Genomic DNA, 20,941 nt, shown 5'->3' on the forward strand with positions numbered 1-20,941 from the left:
ATCAGGTAATGTCTTGCCTCCTGTTTCTTCATCTCCCCCTCTCACCGTTGTGCCGTTTCATCCTCCTCCTGCTACCCCCCCTGCTGCACCTCCTGATGTTCCTCCTGAGGGTCCCCCTGCTGGTCCTCCCACTGATACTTCTGCGTCCTCTGCACTGCTTCCTGTCTCCACTACGACCAACGTTCATCCGATGGTTACTCGAGCAAAGGTTGGCATTCACAAACCAAAGGTGTATCTCTCCTCTCTTCCCACCATTCCTCACATTCCATCTTCTGTCAAAACTGCCCTTGCTTCCCCGCTTTGGTCAATTGCTATGCACGAAGAATACACTGCTTTGCTCTCTAACAACACTTGGACCTTAACTACTCTCCCTCCCAATGCATCGCTGGTTGGGTGCAAGTGGGTTTTTAAAACTAAGCTACATGCAGACGACTCGTTTCATCGATGTAAAGCTCGTCTCGTGGCAAAAGGTTTTCATCAAACGCACGGGCTTGACTATGCCGAGACCTTTAGCCCTGTGGTTCGTCACACTACCATACGTCTTGTGCTCGCCCATGCTGTCACTTCAGGTTGGCCTGTACGTCAAGTTGATGTCAACAATGCGTTTCTTAACGGTGATCTTAGTGAATGTGTTTACATGCAACAACCCCCTGGTTTCGTTTCTGCAAATCCGCATCTCGTATGTCGGCTTCACAAAGCCCTCTACGGGCTGAAACAAGCCCCTCGCTCTTGGTTTCTCAAGCTAAGTAATACATTACATACCCTTGGTTTCACACCTACAAAGAGTGATACCTCCTTGTTTGTTCGTTTTACTTCTTCACACACTCTTCTGGTTCTTGTTTATGTAGATGATATTCTGATAACTGGGTCCTCTCTATCTGCCATCACTTCCCTCATCTCCAGCCTCCATTCCTGCTTTGCCTTAAAAGATCTTGGTAATCTACATCATTTTCTAGGTATCCAAGTTACATGTACCTCCACAGGTGACATGCATCTGTCTCAGTCACAGTACATTCGCGAGCTCCTTCATAAAACCACCATGGTCTCCTCCAATCCGCAGCCCACACCCATGATCTCCACTGTTCGTCTTCAACAAAACTCATCTGCGGCCTTTCATGATCCCACTCTCTATCGGTCAGTCGTTGGCACTCTCCAGTACCTCCTTGTCACTCGTCCTGAACTCTCTTACTCAGTCAACAAGGTTGCGCAGTTCATGCATGCTCCCCAGAATCATCACTGGCAAGCTGTTAAACGTATTCTACGGTATCTTGCTGGCACTGTCCACCACGGTCTCCTTCTTCACCGTACCTCTACCTCGAATGTCCTAGCCTTTGCCGATGCAGACTGGGCTGCCGACCTGGATGACCGCAAGTCCACCATAGGCTTCTGTGTTTATCTTGGTTCCAATCTGATCGCATGGTCCACACACAAGCAAAAATGTGTCTCCCGGAGTAGCACTGAAGCTGAATATCGTGCCATCGCTGCAGTCATGGCTGAGCTCCTCTGGCTCCGGTCGCTTCTTCACGAACTTCACATACCCACGTCCATCCCTCGAATCTACTCTGACAATTTGGGTGCTGTCCTTCTCAGTGCTAATCCTATCATGCACTCTAAGTCAAAACACTTTGGGTTAGACCTGCACTTTGTTAGGGACATTGTCCAGACTAAGCAGGTTCAACTGTTTCACATCCCAGCTCGCTACCAAGTTGCTGATTTGCTCACCAAGCCTGTGTCTGGAGTCAGTTTCCTTCGGGTTCGAAATAAGCTCAAGGTTGTCCCTGCTTCAACCATAAGCTTACGGGGGGATGTTAAGTGTATAACTGAATGACCTTTTATGTAACTGCATGGGTATTCCTATATATACCCTTACGCCTTATGTAATAGATACTTTTTGGAAATACATAATGAAATATAAGTTCTTTCTCTCTCCTCTGCTCACTTAGCCTAACACTATCATAGTCATTTTAAGCCTATCCTATCGAGTGTTTGTTGAGCTTATCAGGCCATCCGTTATCAGGCCGTAATCGGATCACCCATAATATATAATTCCACGCATGAGTTGACAATCTCGGCGTGAGGGGTGTGTTGGAGATCCCACATCGACTAGAGATTAGAGCCTTCCATAATATATAAGTGGGTGCAAACCTCATCCCATGAGTCGGTTTTATGGAGTTGAGTTAGACTTAAAATCCACTTCTTAATACCTCTCTATATGATCTGCATTTTTATTATAGACTCAGAGACAGAATCAACAGGAACCCTCAAACGAAGAGCATTCCTGTGCTAGAATTAATCTAAGAAGCCATTTGGGAGTATCATGGATTAAAAACTCCACTTGAATATAACTATATACCTACTGTTTGGTTAATTGAACCCAAGTTTCACTAAACTTGTAAATTACATCCTTAGCTTTAATTGCTTGCTCCTTAATTAGAATCCACCCAATTAACTTATTAATCTAATTAAGCTGAAAAAAGTACCATTATATTTTTTAGACTACATAAAACAAACGTTTTTCTTTAGTATTTTCAAATTATACGAACAAAAACACGATTCTGTTGATTGCAGTTTCACTTATTAATTAATAAAATAAATAAAATTTTAAAAAATTATTAAAATAAATAAATTACCTCAACATCACACTATTTATTATAAAAAAACACTATTTTATTATAAAGAAGGTGTGTTTTAACACGTTTGTAGTGGAATTAAATTTGAACTAAAAACATATTATCTTAAAACAACTTACTCATTTTATTAATTTTTTAAAATTTTATTTATTTTAATAATATTTTAAAATTTTATCTATTAATAATTATAAAACATCACTTTGAATTTTAAAAGTCTCACACAAACACTGTTCTTTGTTTCCGCAAGGAGGGTGAGAAAACGGGAAGAAGAAGAAGAATCACTGAACCGAAACATGTAAGCAATAAAAAATCCCTCTTTTTTTTTTTTTTTTTTCCATTTCCTGCATAAAATTCTAACTATTTCCGTAGTCATTTTCGGTCCCACCTCACTCGCATAGCAAGGTTGAACCTTAACCTTGCAGGGTTTTGTCTCTCATCAAAGATTTGCATGTCTGCTTTTTTCTGTTTCTTGTTTGATGCTAATAGCCGATTCAATTTCTTGTCATTCCTCTGTCCCAGCATTGAACAATTTCTTCAATTATGAATTAGATCCGATATTCGCTTCTGTTCTAAAATCATGACCTAAATTGGATTTTATTTGCTTCTTCACTTTATTTATTCACAGTCTGTTTTTCTCTCTGGACTTTTATTGTTTCTCTGGTTATTTATGTTATTTTAAGAGAATGTACGTGATAAATGTAGTGTGTAATAATTTGGTGTAAAAGGGATAAAATGTTGGCCTTGAAGTTGTTTGTGAATTTGCCTGATCGAGTGGCTGTTGTCATGTGTAGAGAAAAAGAGTCTGTTGTTGCGTTATGGCGGGCAAAGGTGTTGGTTCGATGGTAAAGGCAGTGGCAGAATATCAGTATCCTTGGCGTGAGAAGCTAGTGAAATACAAGGATGAACTTGCCAAGGGAGTATGGGGATACTGGGACCTGGGGGCATGGAAGCCACTGAGTATCAGTGCTCGGCGACGTGCCAGACTTCGAAAGGAAGTGCTCCTTGCCGGGCAAGATTGGCCCTATGATCCTGAAAGAAAGGAGATGAAGACCAGGAGGAAAGGGCACAAATGTGATAGGATATCCGCCGAGAAGCGGGAAAACACCAAAAAGTTGATGGAGAAGATGCCCCAGATGTTGCTGGATTACAAGAAGAGAAGGTGGCAGAAGAAGATGAAGGAGGAAGACAAAGGAAAACTTTGATTTGGCTCCTCCTCTAATTTGGGAAGTTTTGTCACAAACTGTCTTCAAGAGATGGTGTATTATGTTACACCTGCTTTTGGGCTTACTTGATGATTAACTTTTGTTTTGTATTTTAATTCATAATCACCCCTTCTACGAATATGTCATGTGATCATGGGGGGAAATGGCTTGTTAGACTGAAGATCAATGTTATGTGGTTTTTACTTTCTCATTAAAGTTTTGAATTGATTTCATATCAGTTTAACATTCAGTCCAACTTGTATACCGATGGTAATTATGAAAGGTTTCTCGTCAGATTCATGCCATTGGATTTTATCAATTCTCGGAAGTGTCTATCAAGTCTGGGGTATTGTGTAGCAGTTCAGGGTAGCGTCAAGCAACTCTCAATGAGTATCTAGCAATTCTAGGGGGTGTGTAGCAACTTTGTGAAGTATCTATCAATTCTGGGATAGCATCTAGGAAATATGGGGGACAGTTTAGATGAGTTTCTAGCAATTCTATGGTGTGTATTTTTCAGGGACTAAGGTAGTGACAGAGAGCGAAGGCACCGTGCACCGGCGAAAATGGTGAGTTTCTGCATTGCTTGTGGGTGGGTTCTGGATATTTTTATTTGGAAGTGTGTTGTGGGTTCCAAATATTTTTATCCGGAAGTGTGTTGTGGATTCTGGATACTTTTATCTAGAAGTGTGTTGTGGGTTTTGTATATTTTTATCCGAAACCTATTAATTAGGTGAGTTTTTTTTTCTGACTTCAGTGATTTTCCTACTATCTTTGGTCTTAAAATTGACCTTATAATATTATATTAGTGCACTTAGCTATTTATGATTGAATAATTGTTTATTTGGTGTTCGGAACGATTAGTTCCTCAAATTATCCTTATCAAGTTATTTGTTTTTTGGAGGACCAATTTTATTTTTTATTTGATGATATTTATATGAATAGTAAGATGGTGAGGACTAGAGAAGGATGATCTTTTAATTCAGACTGTGTGCGACCAACTGCATATGTGATAAGAAGGCGTGGTAGTCCTAGTACTTCACTTCCAAATGAGGACTTTGAAGATTATATTGAACAAGAAAAAGTTAAAATTGATTATGAAGTCTATCTAGACACAAACATTCTTAACTGCCCTCACTTGCATTTAATAATATATTTAAATCAATTCAGTTATTCTTGTATTTAAATTTGTACTTCAACCAATTCAATTATTTCTTTTGTTATTTTTAATTATGTTTTCCACCTAAATTTACTAGAAAACCTGGATTGACTTCATAACACACTTTTGGGCCCTATATTCGACTCAAGCCAAGCAAGACATAACTCGCACAATCAAGCTGACCAACGCTTGGACCGAGATCCCAAACATTCCTGGCCAGTACAAAAAAAATCTAATAAATTATTATGATTAATAATGTATTTAACGCATACAGATATTTTGAGACAATAATTTGAAAATGTGAGAGAGTAGGTACTTCAGTTTTTTCTTATATTTGATGGTTTTTAGCTTGGATTGTTGATGATGGAAGTACTGGGTTCCCCTGTTCTGTTTAAACTGAAGTAAAAATACTACAAGCAAAAGCTGTGGTGAGGAGGAAGAGACTCACCATAGAGCAGTCATGGCCACCTTCACCTGTGAAATTTCACTTGGTTCAGAAACCATGTATAGAGTGTGGGGATAGATTTTTAGATGTAATACAGAACAATAAATCACATGTTTCCTTTAACCTGATTTCCATTTCCGTATTTTGATGGAGTGAGATATTGTTAGAGAAAGGTGGTGAAGAAATTAGTGTATGTTTATGACTGAAGTTAACATCTGACACACCCTTTGTTGTTGGAAAACAATTAATATAATGAAGATTGAATGCATGTATCATTGATGCTGCTTAGGTTTTCAACCTTTGGTTGGATTAGTTTGAGTGTACGTTTGATTTGTTTTTTTCTTACTGTGCAGTTTTTTTTCTAATAACTGAAATGGGATTGATTTTTTGAAAATTAAGAATTAAGAATAGTCGTGTCAATCTCACAATTTTTATTATATCAAGATAAATTCGTGTTAAGGTATAATTTTTTTAAAGTTAGACCATGCTACCTTATCACAATTTCATCTTGATATGTAAAAAATCATGTCATCTTAACCAAACTTCTTAGTAAAGCCTAACCCTTAATTTGTAATTTCTGAAAAATCAACAATGTTTCAGTGATTTAGAAAATAAATTTTAAAAAAAAAACTTTGATTTGGGGTTTGCTTCCTACTAATGTTTGAATGAAACAGTGGAAGTTATACAAAGTAGCAGCTTTAATTAGGACTACATTTGACTTGATCTGATAGAAACCAAATATACAATTAATACAATAAAACAAGGTATGAAGCTTGGAAAGATTTTAAATTGAAGAAGAGAAGAGGGTGGTGGAGGAGATATATAACTTGCCTTTCCTTTGGGTGAAGAAAACCATAAATAAATTAGAACATGCAAGAAACACCCAAACTGTTGAAGACATGGTAAGGGTCAACAATGCTAAGATAAGGAATGAATGAACAAAGAAGTACCAAAAACAGCAACAATGCGAAGAGTCTCTGCCATGTTTGGTTCTTCACTCCCTATCACTGAAGAGACCCATGAGGATGCTCTTCTTATAAAGCTTTGAGGGCACTATTCAACTCCAAGTGGCAGTGAAAATTTAAAGGTAAATAAGGATATGAAAACAGAATATGAAGAAAAATAATTTGAGAACAAAAAGTAGATAGACAGGAAGTGGTGTGTATGAGTCTTTAATGAAATAGTGGATGCAAAGTTCAAATTCAGAAGCTTTTCTCTCAACTTGCACAATTCTACGGCTAATGTCAATTCCCTTTAGATTTCATGTTTAAGGGTTAATATTGCAGTATAGCCAGAATACATTATATTTGATACTATATGTGATGAGAATGGTAGATGGCACTATATCTGAACCATCAGATTTGGACAAAGCCATTTAAAAAATTTGAATTATAGAATATGTTGGCTATGTTCTTTCTTGTGTTTTATGGGTGTGATTTGGTAAGTATTTTCCACCTTTTCTATTGGTAAAAGTTTTCATACTTCCAATAACGCCATAAAATACTATTACTAAATGAAGTTCTCTTCCCCAGCTGGTGTGGCTTCCATTGAAGGAATTTATTTGGAAGAAAATATAGGGTTAACAAAAGATAGGGGATTAAATGCAAATTAAAATACTTTGTTGAAAGAAATACATCAAAATAGAATGATAAAAGAAATGGTTTAACAAAGAAAACTAATATAAAAACTATTTAAGATTATCTAGTTTAGAAATTGTTTTTCTTATTATAACTATTGCATGTAACCTCCACATACAGACTTGTATACCCCTTTCTCCTTTTCTTTTTCTTTTTCTCTTCTTCCAACTTCTTTCTAAGCTTTTGTTTTCACATCTTATTTATTTTAGAATATGATCACACTTTCTAGTAGTTGAAGAACCTAGAACATTTTTGTCCTATTAAATTTAAAATGAAGTAAGTTCCTATGCAAGGATTGAAGTTGGTTGAAAACTATTTGAACATTTGAATTTGAGTGTTTTTGGGTTTTGGTTAATAAATGTATTGCTTTGAAATGTTTGGAGTTGGATATTCTTATTGATAAGTTGATCTAATGATTAGATTATGCATGCTAAGCTATAGAGTTTTCTTAATTTGTGTTTTGAATATGGTTTAGATAAGTAGAGTTATTTTCTATAATTTTTCTTATGTTCGTTTCAAGTTTAATGTGAATATAAATATGTATATTTTGAGTTTGAATGATAAAGGTTGAATTGAAATGAGTGAAGGATGATGTTTGAATAAATTAAAGTTTAGATTGATCATTTTGAATTGTTTATAAGTTGTATTGCTTTTTAAACTACTTTGATTTTTATTGTTAAGGCTGATTTTTATGATATTTTCGCTCAAGCGGATGATTTTCGCTCAAAAGATAATAAAACATAGATTCATACCTTACTCTCCGCTTTATTTTATCTCAAGCGAAACGTTCAAACAAAAATAGAGCTGAAAATCAATCTTCCTTTCATTCTTATTTTCACTTAAGCGAAGAAATTTTCGGTCAAGCAAAAATAGCACTGTAACCTAACCCAGTTTCGACTTTAATTTCACTAAAACAAAAAGCTTCCCTCAAGCGAGGAGATTTTCACTCCAGCTAAAAAAATATTTTCTTTTCGTGGTCTCTTTGACTAATTGAATATGAATGTTTTGATAAATGCAAAAATGAATATTAATTTTTATATTTGATTGATTTATGGTTTTTTTTAAAGTTATATTGTATGACAATGCTTACTAAGATTGATGAAATTTGTATGAATTTAGGGTCATAAATATGGGATGACATGTAAATCATTGTTTATTTTGTGTATTAAGTATTGACACCTATGTTGTAATAGAGATCATGTTGATTCACTGATGGTCTAATCACATTGACTAAGATATCAAGTGATGAGAATCAGAGGGGGAATTTCTTACACACTGTGACATGTGCAGATGTGCGACTTGGGTTGTAATGAACTTATCCTAAGTCATTATTCTTGGGTTCACTTGCAAATCTAAGTCTTAGATTGGTTCAGATGTTACTTTCTGGTAGGACATATTTGGTATGAGTCTTCTCGAAGACGTCAATCGATATTTCATTTGTTGAATATCCTTTGATGTATAGATTTGTGTGGTCTATATGGTTTTTATATGTGTTGTGTTGGATTGAAATTGGATTGTGCAAGAATTTTTAATAAAATTGTTTCCTTTAATATATATTTTATTGTTTTAGAAATTCATTCAATAGCTCACTCATGTTTGTGTAGATAAAGATGCAACTCGTGGAAGATAATAGAGACTTTATTTTAACATTTCTTTGTAAGTATTTATATATATATTGTATTTTAAATTTTACTTTAAAATATATTATGCTATGTACAGGCTCTTTATTGGGTTTATAGTATAGTGGATAATTTTTTTTTGGGTGTTACATTCATGGTAACAGAGTTGTTTGTCTTTAGGATGACTTGAGAGTAGTGAGTTTTTTATGTTTCTTCTTTGTGGGTATTTTTTTAAGTTTGATCCAAAATTATAGTTAGAAGTTTCTATTTTATTTCTAACTTAATTCTTTATGTGCTTAGAAGATGGCACTAAGATCACCTACTCCTCCTCCATCGGCGGATATGTCCTAATTAGCATGGACAATAGGGATGATGCCAACAACCTTACAACAACAAAGTGTGCCTATGACACAACAACACCGAGCTTCCCATCATCTACTCTTGATGCTAAAATAGCAACATAAGCATCCCAACTTCATTGACAACATAATTCGTTAAGCCCAAAGGATTTCGTGGGCACAATCCGTCTAAGTTTAATGAGAAAAAAAAAACTAGATAAAGCAAATTAGCGGGTGAGGGATATTAAGAGGATTTTTGAAGACGTTCAATGTCTTGAAGAGAGAAAGTTATCCTATGTTATCTACAAGCTAACTCAAGAAACTAAGTTTTGGTGGATAGACATGAAACAAATTATGAAAGATAAAAAAGAAAATGTGACCTAGGAAGCTTCAAAGTAAGATTTCTGGATGAGTATTTTTTTGATAGTGTCATATATGCAAAAATAGATTGAATTTTGGAACAAGAAAATATTTCAATCACTGAGTAAGCTACTAGGTTCAAACACCTAACTAGATTCTATACCCAGACATATCACCTCGTTAGAAGGTCTACGTTAAAATCTTTTTAATTTGTCAACTAAACGATAGTTATTAATAAAGAACACAACATTTGAATTAATTTCTAAGATGATCCAATCTTGAAGAAAGAATTGTGAAATTGCACTATTAACAACATCCTCACGTATGATATACCAATGAATATGGTAGATAGAACCTCCAAAATCATGAAAAAAAGCAGTAATAACATCATTTAGAAAGTAAATAACATTTTTTTTTACTTTCTTTAAAGTAGTGCATTAGTAAGAATAAGATTATCCTCATTCGTAACTAGTATGGAATCACTTAATGAATGAGATTATTAAAAGCAAACCTACAATGTGATGTGATAATGAATTATGAAAAAAACCAAGTCAAGGAGGAGTGATAACAAGAAGAATGACATAGAAAGAGAAAAGAAGAAAAGAATTCAGACAATAAAAAAAGCTTTTAAGGAGTCAATAAAATAAGCTTCTAAGGATGTCCTAACTCTTTGTAAGAATGTAAATAGGAACAATGTTTTTTTGCATTCTTTCTTTAGTTTAGATTGTGGATTGAGTTGTTTTTTTTGGAAAAGTGTTAAGTAATCCAACCTAGGAGTTACTTAAACGACATAGTTTTCCTTATTTGATTTCAAATTTCAAGACCTCTTATCTAAACCCTAAACCCTATGAGTCTCATGTGTAAACATAACTTTGAGCTTTAATCCAGAGGGAATTAAACAAAAATTATTTTTTTTCTTTTTTTATTGAAGAGCTCTTATGGTTAAGTAGAAACTCAAATAAGGATCCTTCACTTTCTTGCTTGTCACTTGAAACATAGTACATTAGAGTGCATGACGGTTCATCTTAAAACTTTCCAAAGTGAAGCTAACTTGACCAAGATAAAGTATTATCTTCTTGATAATTTCTTTATTAATCATCTTTGTTCTTTATCTTATCTCTTGAGAACCAAATCTTCCTTTACTTTTCACCATTCTAAACCAATCTCAAATTACTTACAACACTTCTATTCACTCCTAGATACTTGACCAATATAAAAAAAAGTACATAATAATTAAAATACATTATAGATTATTAAAAAAAAGTAGCACTATCTATATGCTAAAATAGGTTTTTTTATCTAATAAAAAATTAAAAAAATACTAAAATGTCGTATTAAACATACATAACATTTAACTACAAACTTTCTCTAATGATTGTGATATCCATACTATAAATGAAGTTAAATCACACTAACATAGTTTACAACTATCTCAATTGGCATTTGTCGTTTTGTCAAATCTATCAGTTAATTATTTAACAAAAACTAATATTGGAATTAAATCGCATGATAAAATAAATGTCCAATTAAAACTACATTTAATCACACTTCGTTTTTATTCTACAGCAAGCAAACAAGTGTATCAGGTGCACATGTCTAGTTAATGGCTAAACCAACCCAATGAACATCCTAGAAAAAGGAAACAAAATCAGATTTTACAATTGCATGATTTAGATTTTATTATTCTCATTCACGCATCACCAAGAATTCTTTGAACCTTACGAACAATTTGTAATATATGGAATATAAAACTCATCTGACAGAAAGGATTTTACAGTGTTACAGTTGCTGAACACTGTTACACTTCACTGCTCAAAGAAGTGGGTTTATCTTTGATGAAGATGGTGATAACTCAGGATTATGAAAGAAAAAAGTATAGTAACCACTTAAATATCATTCTGGTTTTGAACATATACCTTCTCGGTATCCATTGTCAACTTGTAAAAAAAAAAGTCTTAATTGCACTTAGTTCTCACTTTGTAATCGTCTAATTTTATTTGAAGATAGATTTTAATATAGCTCTAAACATTTAAAGTATTCAATTTTTAATCTTTCAAAAATTGTATTAGTACAAGTGAACAAATTCCAAACTTATAAAAGTACTCATGTTCTAGACCCCTTTTTTGTGTTAGTCTTGTCAAATGTACCCTGTTATTTGGTAATAGGTCCTTAACAGACTGGAAATTAATATGATGAACTGAAAGAACAGCAAAGGGTTTCTGATGCTTGGTGTATGCATTTGTGATGCTGTAATTGGCAAGAAGAATATTATTTAATGACTTAGAACTGGCAATGACAGCTTCCACTGCTATCCATACAAAAATAATCCCAATTGCATCACTATGCCAAATTTACAGCACCACTTTCATTTGACTTCACTCACTCTGCAAGGGAACTCAATAAAGAATATATTCTTAGTAACTAGCTATCGTACGTTAGAGTTTTTTAATTAAAAGTAAAATTTTACCTTAGTAACTTTAAATGAACACCACGTTAAACTTGTGACTAGTTGTTGAATTTAATTTTAGTTATTTACAATACTTGTGATTAAGAAAATAATTTAATTTTGATACATTATTTATCACTACAAGAAAATAATAAAATAGAAACTAATTTTAAACACTAAAAATAATTAGTTGTTACAATGACTAAATTAGAGACTATTTTAGAGACAAAAAAAATTTTAATTTCTAAATTAGTTTCTATTATTTCTAATATGTCTACCTAGCAACAAGGCCTTCAACAAATCTTCATGAATTTGGAGACATCAAAACCAATTTCAACAAATCTTCATGAATTTGGAGACATCAAAACCAATTTCAACAATATTCAACCCAAATAATTCTTAAAAATAATAAGATTAAAAAGAAAAGGATATGAATCGTAGGGCAAGGGCTAACTTGTACAAACTCTGGCTTATATGGGGCAATATGTGCGAGATGACAAACTAAAAGTCTAACCCATCCCATATTTTTTATTGTGAATTATGCATCAACTCTCTCTACATTGTTATTCCTAGATGAATATAGAAAGGCTAAGCTATATGTATGAGAAGATCGTGGAGACCTAGGGGTGTTGGAGAATGGTGAACTACCCAACATTTGCGCACACATTTGACTCAGGAGTAATCATGTACAAGTTTCATGCTTCACTCCAGAGGGTGCTCTAGACTATACTTTTGAGTATACTTTTAGCCATAATGGTTGGTATTTGCTCACATTGCATCTTTTAGGAGCAATGACCAACTAATAACTATTCATATAAACAAAAGACCATTTTTAAGAGATAGACATGATGACAAACATAAATGTCTTTGTCTAAATGAGATGCATTGCATTTCATCCATGTAGGAAGAGGCTTGAGTACTAGTATGTTTTTATTTGTCTAGATTTTAGTATTTTTAGCAAGAGATCATCCCTTTTATTGCTGAGACCTTAGACGATTTAACCTATGTAGCTCATCTAAAGAGTCTAATCTCAATAGACTATTTATGAGTTTTAATGATAACAAATACTAAGTTTGAATTATTTGTATAGACAGATTTATTATGTGAACATTCTAATATGTGTTTTTGTACTAGTTAAAGGACCACTAGACCATCTAATGTTACTATCAATAAACTTTGTCATGCATAAATAAATCATTGCAACAATTTTTTTTTCTAAGATATATTTGTTGTAGCAAAACTACAACACCCTAAATGTTTTGATTATGTTTTTAAACACAATAAGTCGAGAGCTTGAAAAATATGAAGCAATTGTGTCTGACAGAAGTTGATCAGATGAAAAATGTATATGCTTCATCTGATAAAAGATAGAGCATTATGTCAAGTTCCACTTCGTCTAATAAGTTAATTGAAGATTATTCAAACGATAAGTACAAACCAAGACTTCAAGCTAACACACATGAAGAATATTCCAAAGCCTAAGTCTACAGAAATAGAGAATGTCTTTTATGTCTACCTGGGGAAGATATATGCCAAACAAAAACATTTAAAATCTCTTGGGATACGAGCTAAAAGTGCAATGACCACCAACTTCTATGACATGACTAGTTTTAACTCTGGCTTAATTGCCTATCATATACGGTTGAACTTTTAATCACTATTTGGTGTAAAAGGATCTGCTACCAATGAAGATTAGTGTGGCCAGCTATCAAAGAGTTTTCGTGAAGAAAAAAAAAATTTTAATGTTCCATGTCATGTATTTAAGGCTTCTCAACATAAGAGCTCATTACACAATAGTAGGAGAAGATAGGACAATGAAGTGAGTTCAAATATACTCAATGGACAAAAAAGGAGATGAAACATAAGTATAATAATTTTATTACTTATTGTTAGATATTTCTATCTACGTAATGGGCTTAGCCCATATTTTTTGTATGTTTTTTCTTTATATAAATATAACCTTGTGTTCAATATACACAATGAGATTTATCCTATTTTTCTTTTCCTTTATTTTAATACATACTTTTCACAAGTCTATAAGAAGACATGTTTCGAAGAAAAAAACAAGAAAGTGAGTCATATTCTGCGAGTATTGGAAGTTTACTAAATTATTTTATGCCCTGAAGTTTTGTAAGAATATTGTTTGTGTTCATTCTTACAAACTAGTAAAAAGAGTTTAAATCTTCCATATACCGAAAGACGCTATCCTCTTTATGAGCAAAAATAAGTGATTTATTGATCACTGAAACCTTGTAACTAACTATCTTGAGCCAGGAGTAGCTAATGTCAAGAATAATTAGTGTTGAGCCAAGAGTGGCTAGTGTCAAGAATATTCAGGATTGAACCAGGAGTGGCTAGTGTCAAGAATACTTAGTGTTGAACCAAGAGTGACAAGTATTTGAGCTAGGAGTGACAAGTGTAAAGAATACTCAGTGTTAGAAAGGAGTGACTTGATCAAAGAGTATTTAGGATTGAACCAGGAGTGGCTAGTTTCAAGAATACTTAGTGTTGAACCAAGAGTGACAAGTATTTGAGTTAGGAGTGGCAAGTGTAAAGAATACTCAGTGTTAGCACGAGTGACTTGATCAAAGAGTAATCATATGTACTTTGAAATAGTAAACTATTCAGTGGAACTTAACTAGTTGGTCAAGAAGGAGATGTAGTCCATGTGATCAGACGAACCAGTATAAAAATATTAAGTATCTTTTCTTTTTCTTTAATCTTTTACATTGTGTGTTATATAACTATTTAACTAACTAAATAAGGAAGGAAAAATCAAATCTTGCGAAAATCTTCAAATCTTTTTTGTATATTCAAATTAGCGAAAAAATGCATTTTTTTTTAAAACACAACTCGACCTTCCTTTCTTGTCTTATTTCCTATTTTTCACAATACTATATGACAATTGTTTCAAATGTACAAAGTTATAACTTCAACATTAAAAATTCAAGTAAAGAAAGATTTTATTATAAATAGTCGTGAAATAATATTTTGAAAACTGTATATTGCATAATATTGTATCTAACAATAATCTAATACTTATATATATAAACTTTTCATATCAAGTTTCTAATCAAGCTGTATCAAAGAATGTAGTGAATATTTCTAATCAAGCATGCATCAAGGAATGTTAAATGTTTCTTATGGATGTGTGAAACCGTTGTAATTATTCAAACGTGAGGTAAGCTCAGTGAATTAAAATTATTCGCTCTTTAAGAATTATTCTTATTCTTTTTCAATGAGGTCTTAAACTCAGGGTAAGGTTAAGATGATCTAATCAGGATTGGTTTGTGTACTCCAAATAATTAGGTGTGGTCTGTGTACTCACTATAACTCTAAGTGGTTGGTGTACTCATTGTAATCAATTGATTTGATTAATAGAACCTCTTAAACAACTTGTTTAAGGAAAAAATCAACATAGCTCATGTGTTTAAGTGAATCAATATAAATTTTCTTATCTTGTTTATGTTGCTTCTACGTTAAGACTGTCTAGTCTAATTATCAGTGAACAAAATCTAAGACATTATTCAATTCCCTTCTAGAGCCATTAATTCTAACATTTTCTACATTATTCCTTTATTCAAGTATATCATGGGAGGGAGAGAGTGACTAACATAGTGAGATTCCTTTAGCATCTGGACCATGATCATGCTTTAAGTAGACCCATCAAGTTTGCCTATGAGCAGGACACAACAACTAAGTCACTACGAAAGGTGATTTTCATATCAATGAATTGGCACTTAAGGAACAAAAGGAGTACACTAACCTTTTGGTTGAGGATTTATAGAACATTAATTGTTATGCGGGGGTATCCCTTAACAGTATGCGTATTAACTATATTTTAATCTTAATTAAATTAATCCAATCTATACATTTTAAATGGAGTAATATTTGAAATGTATGATATATTTAATATCCTTTTAATATTTAAATAATTAATAAACTGATTAATTAAGTAGGAATCAATTTGGTTTAATAACAATTCTTTCCGACTTTATTATTTTGTGATATTTCTTCTATTTAAATATATTAATGCATCAAAATATGCATAAGGAGAAGAGAAAAAAAAAATGTGTTTGAGGAGAGAAAGTAATGAACACTTCCAGGGAATTTTACCAAAATGGTGTAGTTTTTTTTTAGATTTACATAAATGGGCATATTCAGAAAATGTTACAAGAATGGTCATTTTTTGTCAAAGTTACCAATGGTGTAGGCAACATAAATTAAATTCATTAACCCCTTTATTTTTCTTTTTTTAATTAAAGTTTCCAACCTGATTGACAACTTCAGTTTAGATAAAATTGAATACTGGATTGACAACTTCAATGTATTTTATCTCAAATGAAATTTCCAATTCTGTTGGCAAGTTTATCTGATTTTTTTAAATAATTCATATTTTTTAAAATTAAAAGATGTATATAATAATAATTTAAAAATTATTTAAATTTACATGAAGTGAATAAAAATAAAAATATTAAGAAAATTTGTATTTTTATAGATAATTAATATTAAAAAATTAAACTAAATTTTGTTTTAAAAAAACAAAGTTACCTAAAATTAAGTTGGATTTAAAATAGGTTGTGAAATAAATGTAAAATATTTAGTACTTTTTAAATATTATTAAAATTAAAAATATTTTTGTTGTTTTTAAAAATTTGAAATTATGTTTGTGAAATAACGTTTATAGTTGATAAAATTATAAATAAAAAGGGTAGCGTTTAAACAATATTTATAAAATGATATTATACATGATTAGAAAATAGAAATATAGGAAAAGTTGTCATCTATGAGAAGCTGTGCCACATGGTGGTCTTCTTCGTTGTCTTCGTGGTCGTCCTTGTGGCATGTCTTCTGGGTCTCAATAGTCTTTCATTACCTTCCTATACGTATTTAGTAACATGTTTCTCTTGGAGTCGCAATATAGACATATTCGCGGGAAGACGATGAGATGCCATAAAATTCTAATAAAATGATTCCTGAAAATACAACCAATTTTTAAAGTACCTTTATAGATAATTCCTATTAAAATGATATTATCAATAAACATTAATTTTCTTAAATTAAAGATAACGAAAAGATATTTATACATACTAATTAAAGAGTACTGAGTATAACATATTATAAAAATATTGATTGAAAGTAATATATTATGTCCAAACAATTAAAAATATAAGAAAAATAAAATAAAAATATATTTTTTAGCAATTGTTTGTCAATATTTAATATCAATTAATTATATTAACTTGCTTTTTTTTATAAGTTGATAATAATTAAAATTTCATGTTTTAAAGGATCATTTTTAAATTTCTTTAACAGAGTATAAATATTAAATATTGTTTGTGTGTGGATAACTATTAAAATATAAGTATTCAAAGTGGTAAAATATAATTAAATTTAATGAAAAATTAATGGTTATCTTTATATTTTACCCTCTCAGTTTTCTTTAATTTTTTTTTGTTTTAACTCTCCAATAAAAGATTAACAGGTTTTGTTTCCTTTTGCTTTTGCACTTTCGTTTTTGGTCTATACTGAAGAAGAAACCGTGAACTGAATAGCCAATCAGTGTTCTTTCGCTAACAAACAACGCTGCATTTAATATTCCATGCAATTCTAACCTAACACTCATGATAAGTCTTCCGCGACTTCATTCACTTTTGTTCCCTCTCACCACAAACCATGACTATCACCACCTCCTTAACACTCTTCTTCTTCCTTTTACACTTCTCCGTACATCTCCAGGACGCACACTTATGATGTTACAGTATGGTTGATGTTTCAAAGGCTAGAACCAAAGTAAAGGGTAAAATATAACCTATATTACATGAAATTTTTTGTGATTTAATTCATTCAACCATATTATTTTCTGCGCATGGATAACATGTGGAGAATAGCATGGATAACTCTTTTGTCCATTGGCTCTTTCTCTGCTCCATCAGAGATTCTTATTCTATTCCTTATTATTTATAAAATACTCCTACTCATTGGCTATAATGAAGACATTGTATGAAAATAAAAAAAATGTTTGTTACTGTTTTTAGAACAAATTTCAAGTAGTTAACTTTGTTTACAAATTTAAAGATATTAGTACATTAGAACTAAATTATTATAACTAAATTCTTTTACATGTAATTTTCTCTCATATATATAGAACTAAATTTTAGTCAAAACTAAAATAAAATTTTCTTCTGGAATGAACAAGGATTCATGAGTAATGCCACCATGTAATACAAAAATATATACAGATCCATCCACAGAAAATACAAAAAAAAAATTATGATAGCTAAAATATACTGATAATCTTTGTTAGCATGTGCTTGCTACTACAATTAAATAAATAATTAAAATATTAGAGAGAACTTACCTTTGTAATTGAATGCCACCCTTAAGCACTTTGGAACAATGGCAAAGCTTGAGAGTGTTTTGCATAGGACACAGACTCTATTAAATAGAGTTGCTTGTGTGAGTTTCAAAAAATGAAAGTTTGAATTCAAACTTCATTTTCAAAAAGAATCTCTGTCATGAAAAAAGAATCTCTGCCATGAAAACTATAGTCATGACATAAAGTTGGACACAAAATAAAGTATTGCTTGGTGGTTCACGAAATTGCAAATGAAGTTGCCAATGGTGTGTGAGCTTTTTTCATTTGGTGCCTATACAAAGTTGTCAACCATGAAGACAACTTTTAATATAAGTTGCCAATGGTGAATGCAACTTCTTCCAAAGTTGCCAATGGTGAATGCAACTTCTTCCAAAGTTGTCAATGGTGAAGTCAACTTCTTTGTTATAAAATTAGAAAAAATAAAAATAAACCAAGTGTAGCGTGGAGTGATGGCTTTCTGTCACAATTACATGAGGACTTGACTTATGAATAAAAATTATTGTACTCATACAGAACATTTGTTATATAATGGAACAACAATGCAACTCTCTAGCCTTGCATTCCTTCTTTGTTCTACACTTTTTCTTCTCTTAATTTCTACATCCAAGTTAAAATAATTGAGGACAAGGTTTGTGAGATATATTATTTTCTCCTTCTAGTATAAAGTTCAAAGAAAGTTGTAAAGGTAATGTAAATTTTCCGTAACATTCTTGTTTATCATTTTTTTTTAAATGCAGATGGACACGTGGAATGTCGGTGGAACGTCACTAAGCCAGCATGAAGAACCAATAATTACAAACATAGTGGATGACATAAGTGAAGATGGAGATAACTACGACTTTGATTTGGATGATGAAGATCAGTTCAACAGATTTTCACAATATATTTCGTCTGGCAATCAATCCAGACATAACATCGATTGCGAACTCAATGAACACATGTCTTTCATGTCAAAGGAGGCGACATTGAATGCCATAAAACGATACCACATAGACAACGATTACAAATTTGTTGTCGTGGAATCAAAGTCAGACAGATATGTGGCTCGGTGCATACATCATGATGTAGGGTGCGAATGGAGATTACGTGCATCTTTTAGTAAAATCCGAAATCAATGGGAGATAAAAAAAATTGATGCACAACATACTTGTTTGTCAACAAATCTTACGGCAGACCATGTTAATTTGGATTCAACCCATATTGCGTCCATGGTGCTGACTTCAGTCAAAGCAAACCCTTCCGTCCCAATTAAAAGCTTAATTGCAGAAATAAAAAATCTGCATGGCTATACTATCACGTATAGAAAAGCTTGGTTGGGAAAACAGAAAGCTCTTGCTTTGGCATTTGGCGATTGGGAACAGTCCTACAATGATCTTCCTAGATGGTTGGAAGCAGTAAAAGAAAGCAATCCAGGGACAATTGTGCAGTATATTGCTTCTCCTTATATGGTTGATGGTGTTCAAGACAATTCTTATTACACGTTGGATCGGGTGTTTTGGTCTTTCAAGCCTTGTATCAATGGTTTCAATTTTTGCAAGCTCATTGTACAAGTTGATGGGACATTTCTAACTGGAAGATACCATGGAACATTGTTGACCGCAACCGCTCAAGATGGGAATCGAAACATATTTCCATTGGCGTTTGCGATTGTTGAAGGCGAGACTCGGGAGACTTTAATTTGGTTCTTCCAATTATTGCAACAATATGTGACACCTCAGCCGAATTTGTGCATGATTAATGATAGAGGAATCGGTATAATTTCAGCATTACAATCCGAAGAAGTTGGATGGGAAGGAGACGGCCTCGTTTCTGTGTATTGCATACGCCATATCACATCGAATTTCAACAAAAAATTCAAAAATGCTGAGCTGAAACGACAATTGATTAACATGGGTAATGACATTCCTTACCTTCTCTCACAGATAATTACGACCTTTTACCATTTAACTAATTTCATTTACTTCTTTATGACAACTTATGAGATGAAACAACCCATAGTACAGGCAAAGCTATCAGTTATGCGATCTGAGTTCAAGCAAGCATTTTCCTGGATAGATCGCATACCATTAGAGAAATGGACTCAAGCATATGATGGGGAAAAGAGGTATGGTCATATGACCACAAATCTAGCAGAATGAATTAGCTTCGTGCTTAAGGGAGCTCGTTCTTTGTCAATTTCCGCTTTGGTTAAGACAACTTTTGAAAAAACAAAAACATGGTTTGTTGAACGAGTCTTCAAAATAGACACCATGTTACGCGCAAGTCATTATTATTCAGAAGATATCACAACCTTACTTAGAAAAAATCAACAAGATTCATCTATGTGTTTTGTGGAAAGGTTTAATGCAGAAAATTCTGAATTTGATGTCCAAGAATTAGCCACCCTCCAACATGGTCGGCGACCTCAATCATATACAGTTAGATTAAATGATTGGTGGTGTGATTATGGCCACTTTCAAGCTCTTCGACTTCCTTGTCGTCATGTTATTGTCGTTTGTTCCTCTTGTCATTTACAAATGACGACATTCATTGATCCAATTTACAACCTCCACACAATTAGAAAGGCATATCAAGTTGAATTCCACCCCGTTCGAAACGAGGATTATTGGTCTACTTATACCGGACCAAATTTCATACTAGAACCCCACATGCGACGTAAAAACTCGAGACGACCAATTACGACTCGTTTGCATAATGAAATAGATCAATCAATTCAGAACAAGACAAAA

General features: G+C 32.7%; 2 protein-coding genes across 3 annotated transcripts; both read left to right on the plus strand.

The window, feature by feature from the left end:
- The first annotated feature begins 2,828 nt into the window (after positions 1-2,828).
- Positions 2,829-4,048, plus strand: LOC137813430 (uncharacterized). 2 transcript variants are annotated; one of them, XM_068615676.1, is made up of 2 exons: positions 2,829-2,925; positions 3,422-4,048. In XM_068615676.1, exon 2 carries the CDS (start codon positions 3,446-3,448, stop codon positions 3,830-3,832), a length of 387 nt encoding a protein of 128 aa, XP_068471777.1. In that variant the 5' UTR covers positions 2,829-2,925; positions 3,422-3,445; the 3' UTR covers positions 3,833-4,048. The 2 variants fall into 2 exon arrangements, with proteins under 2 accessions (XP_068471777.1, XP_068471778.1); XM_068615677.1 differs by lacking the exon at positions 2,829-2,925 and adding an exon at positions 2,926-3,032.
- Positions 4,049-18,949: 14,901 nt separating this feature from the next.
- Positions 18,950-20,350, plus strand: LOC137815385 (uncharacterized). The gene has a single exon (XM_068618527.1). The coding sequence runs from the start codon at positions 18,950-18,952 to the stop codon at positions 20,348-20,350; it is 1,401 nt and encodes a 466-aa protein (XP_068474628.1).
- The last annotated feature ends 591 nt before the right edge of the window (positions 20,351-20,941 follow it).

Source organism: Phaseolus vulgaris, chromosome 1, assembly GCF_000499845.2.
Source record: "Phaseolus vulgaris cultivar G19833 chromosome 1, P. vulgaris v2.0, whole genome shotgun sequence".
Classification (NCBI taxonomy): domain Eukaryota; kingdom Viridiplantae; phylum Streptophyta; class Magnoliopsida; order Fabales; family Fabaceae; genus Phaseolus; species Phaseolus vulgaris.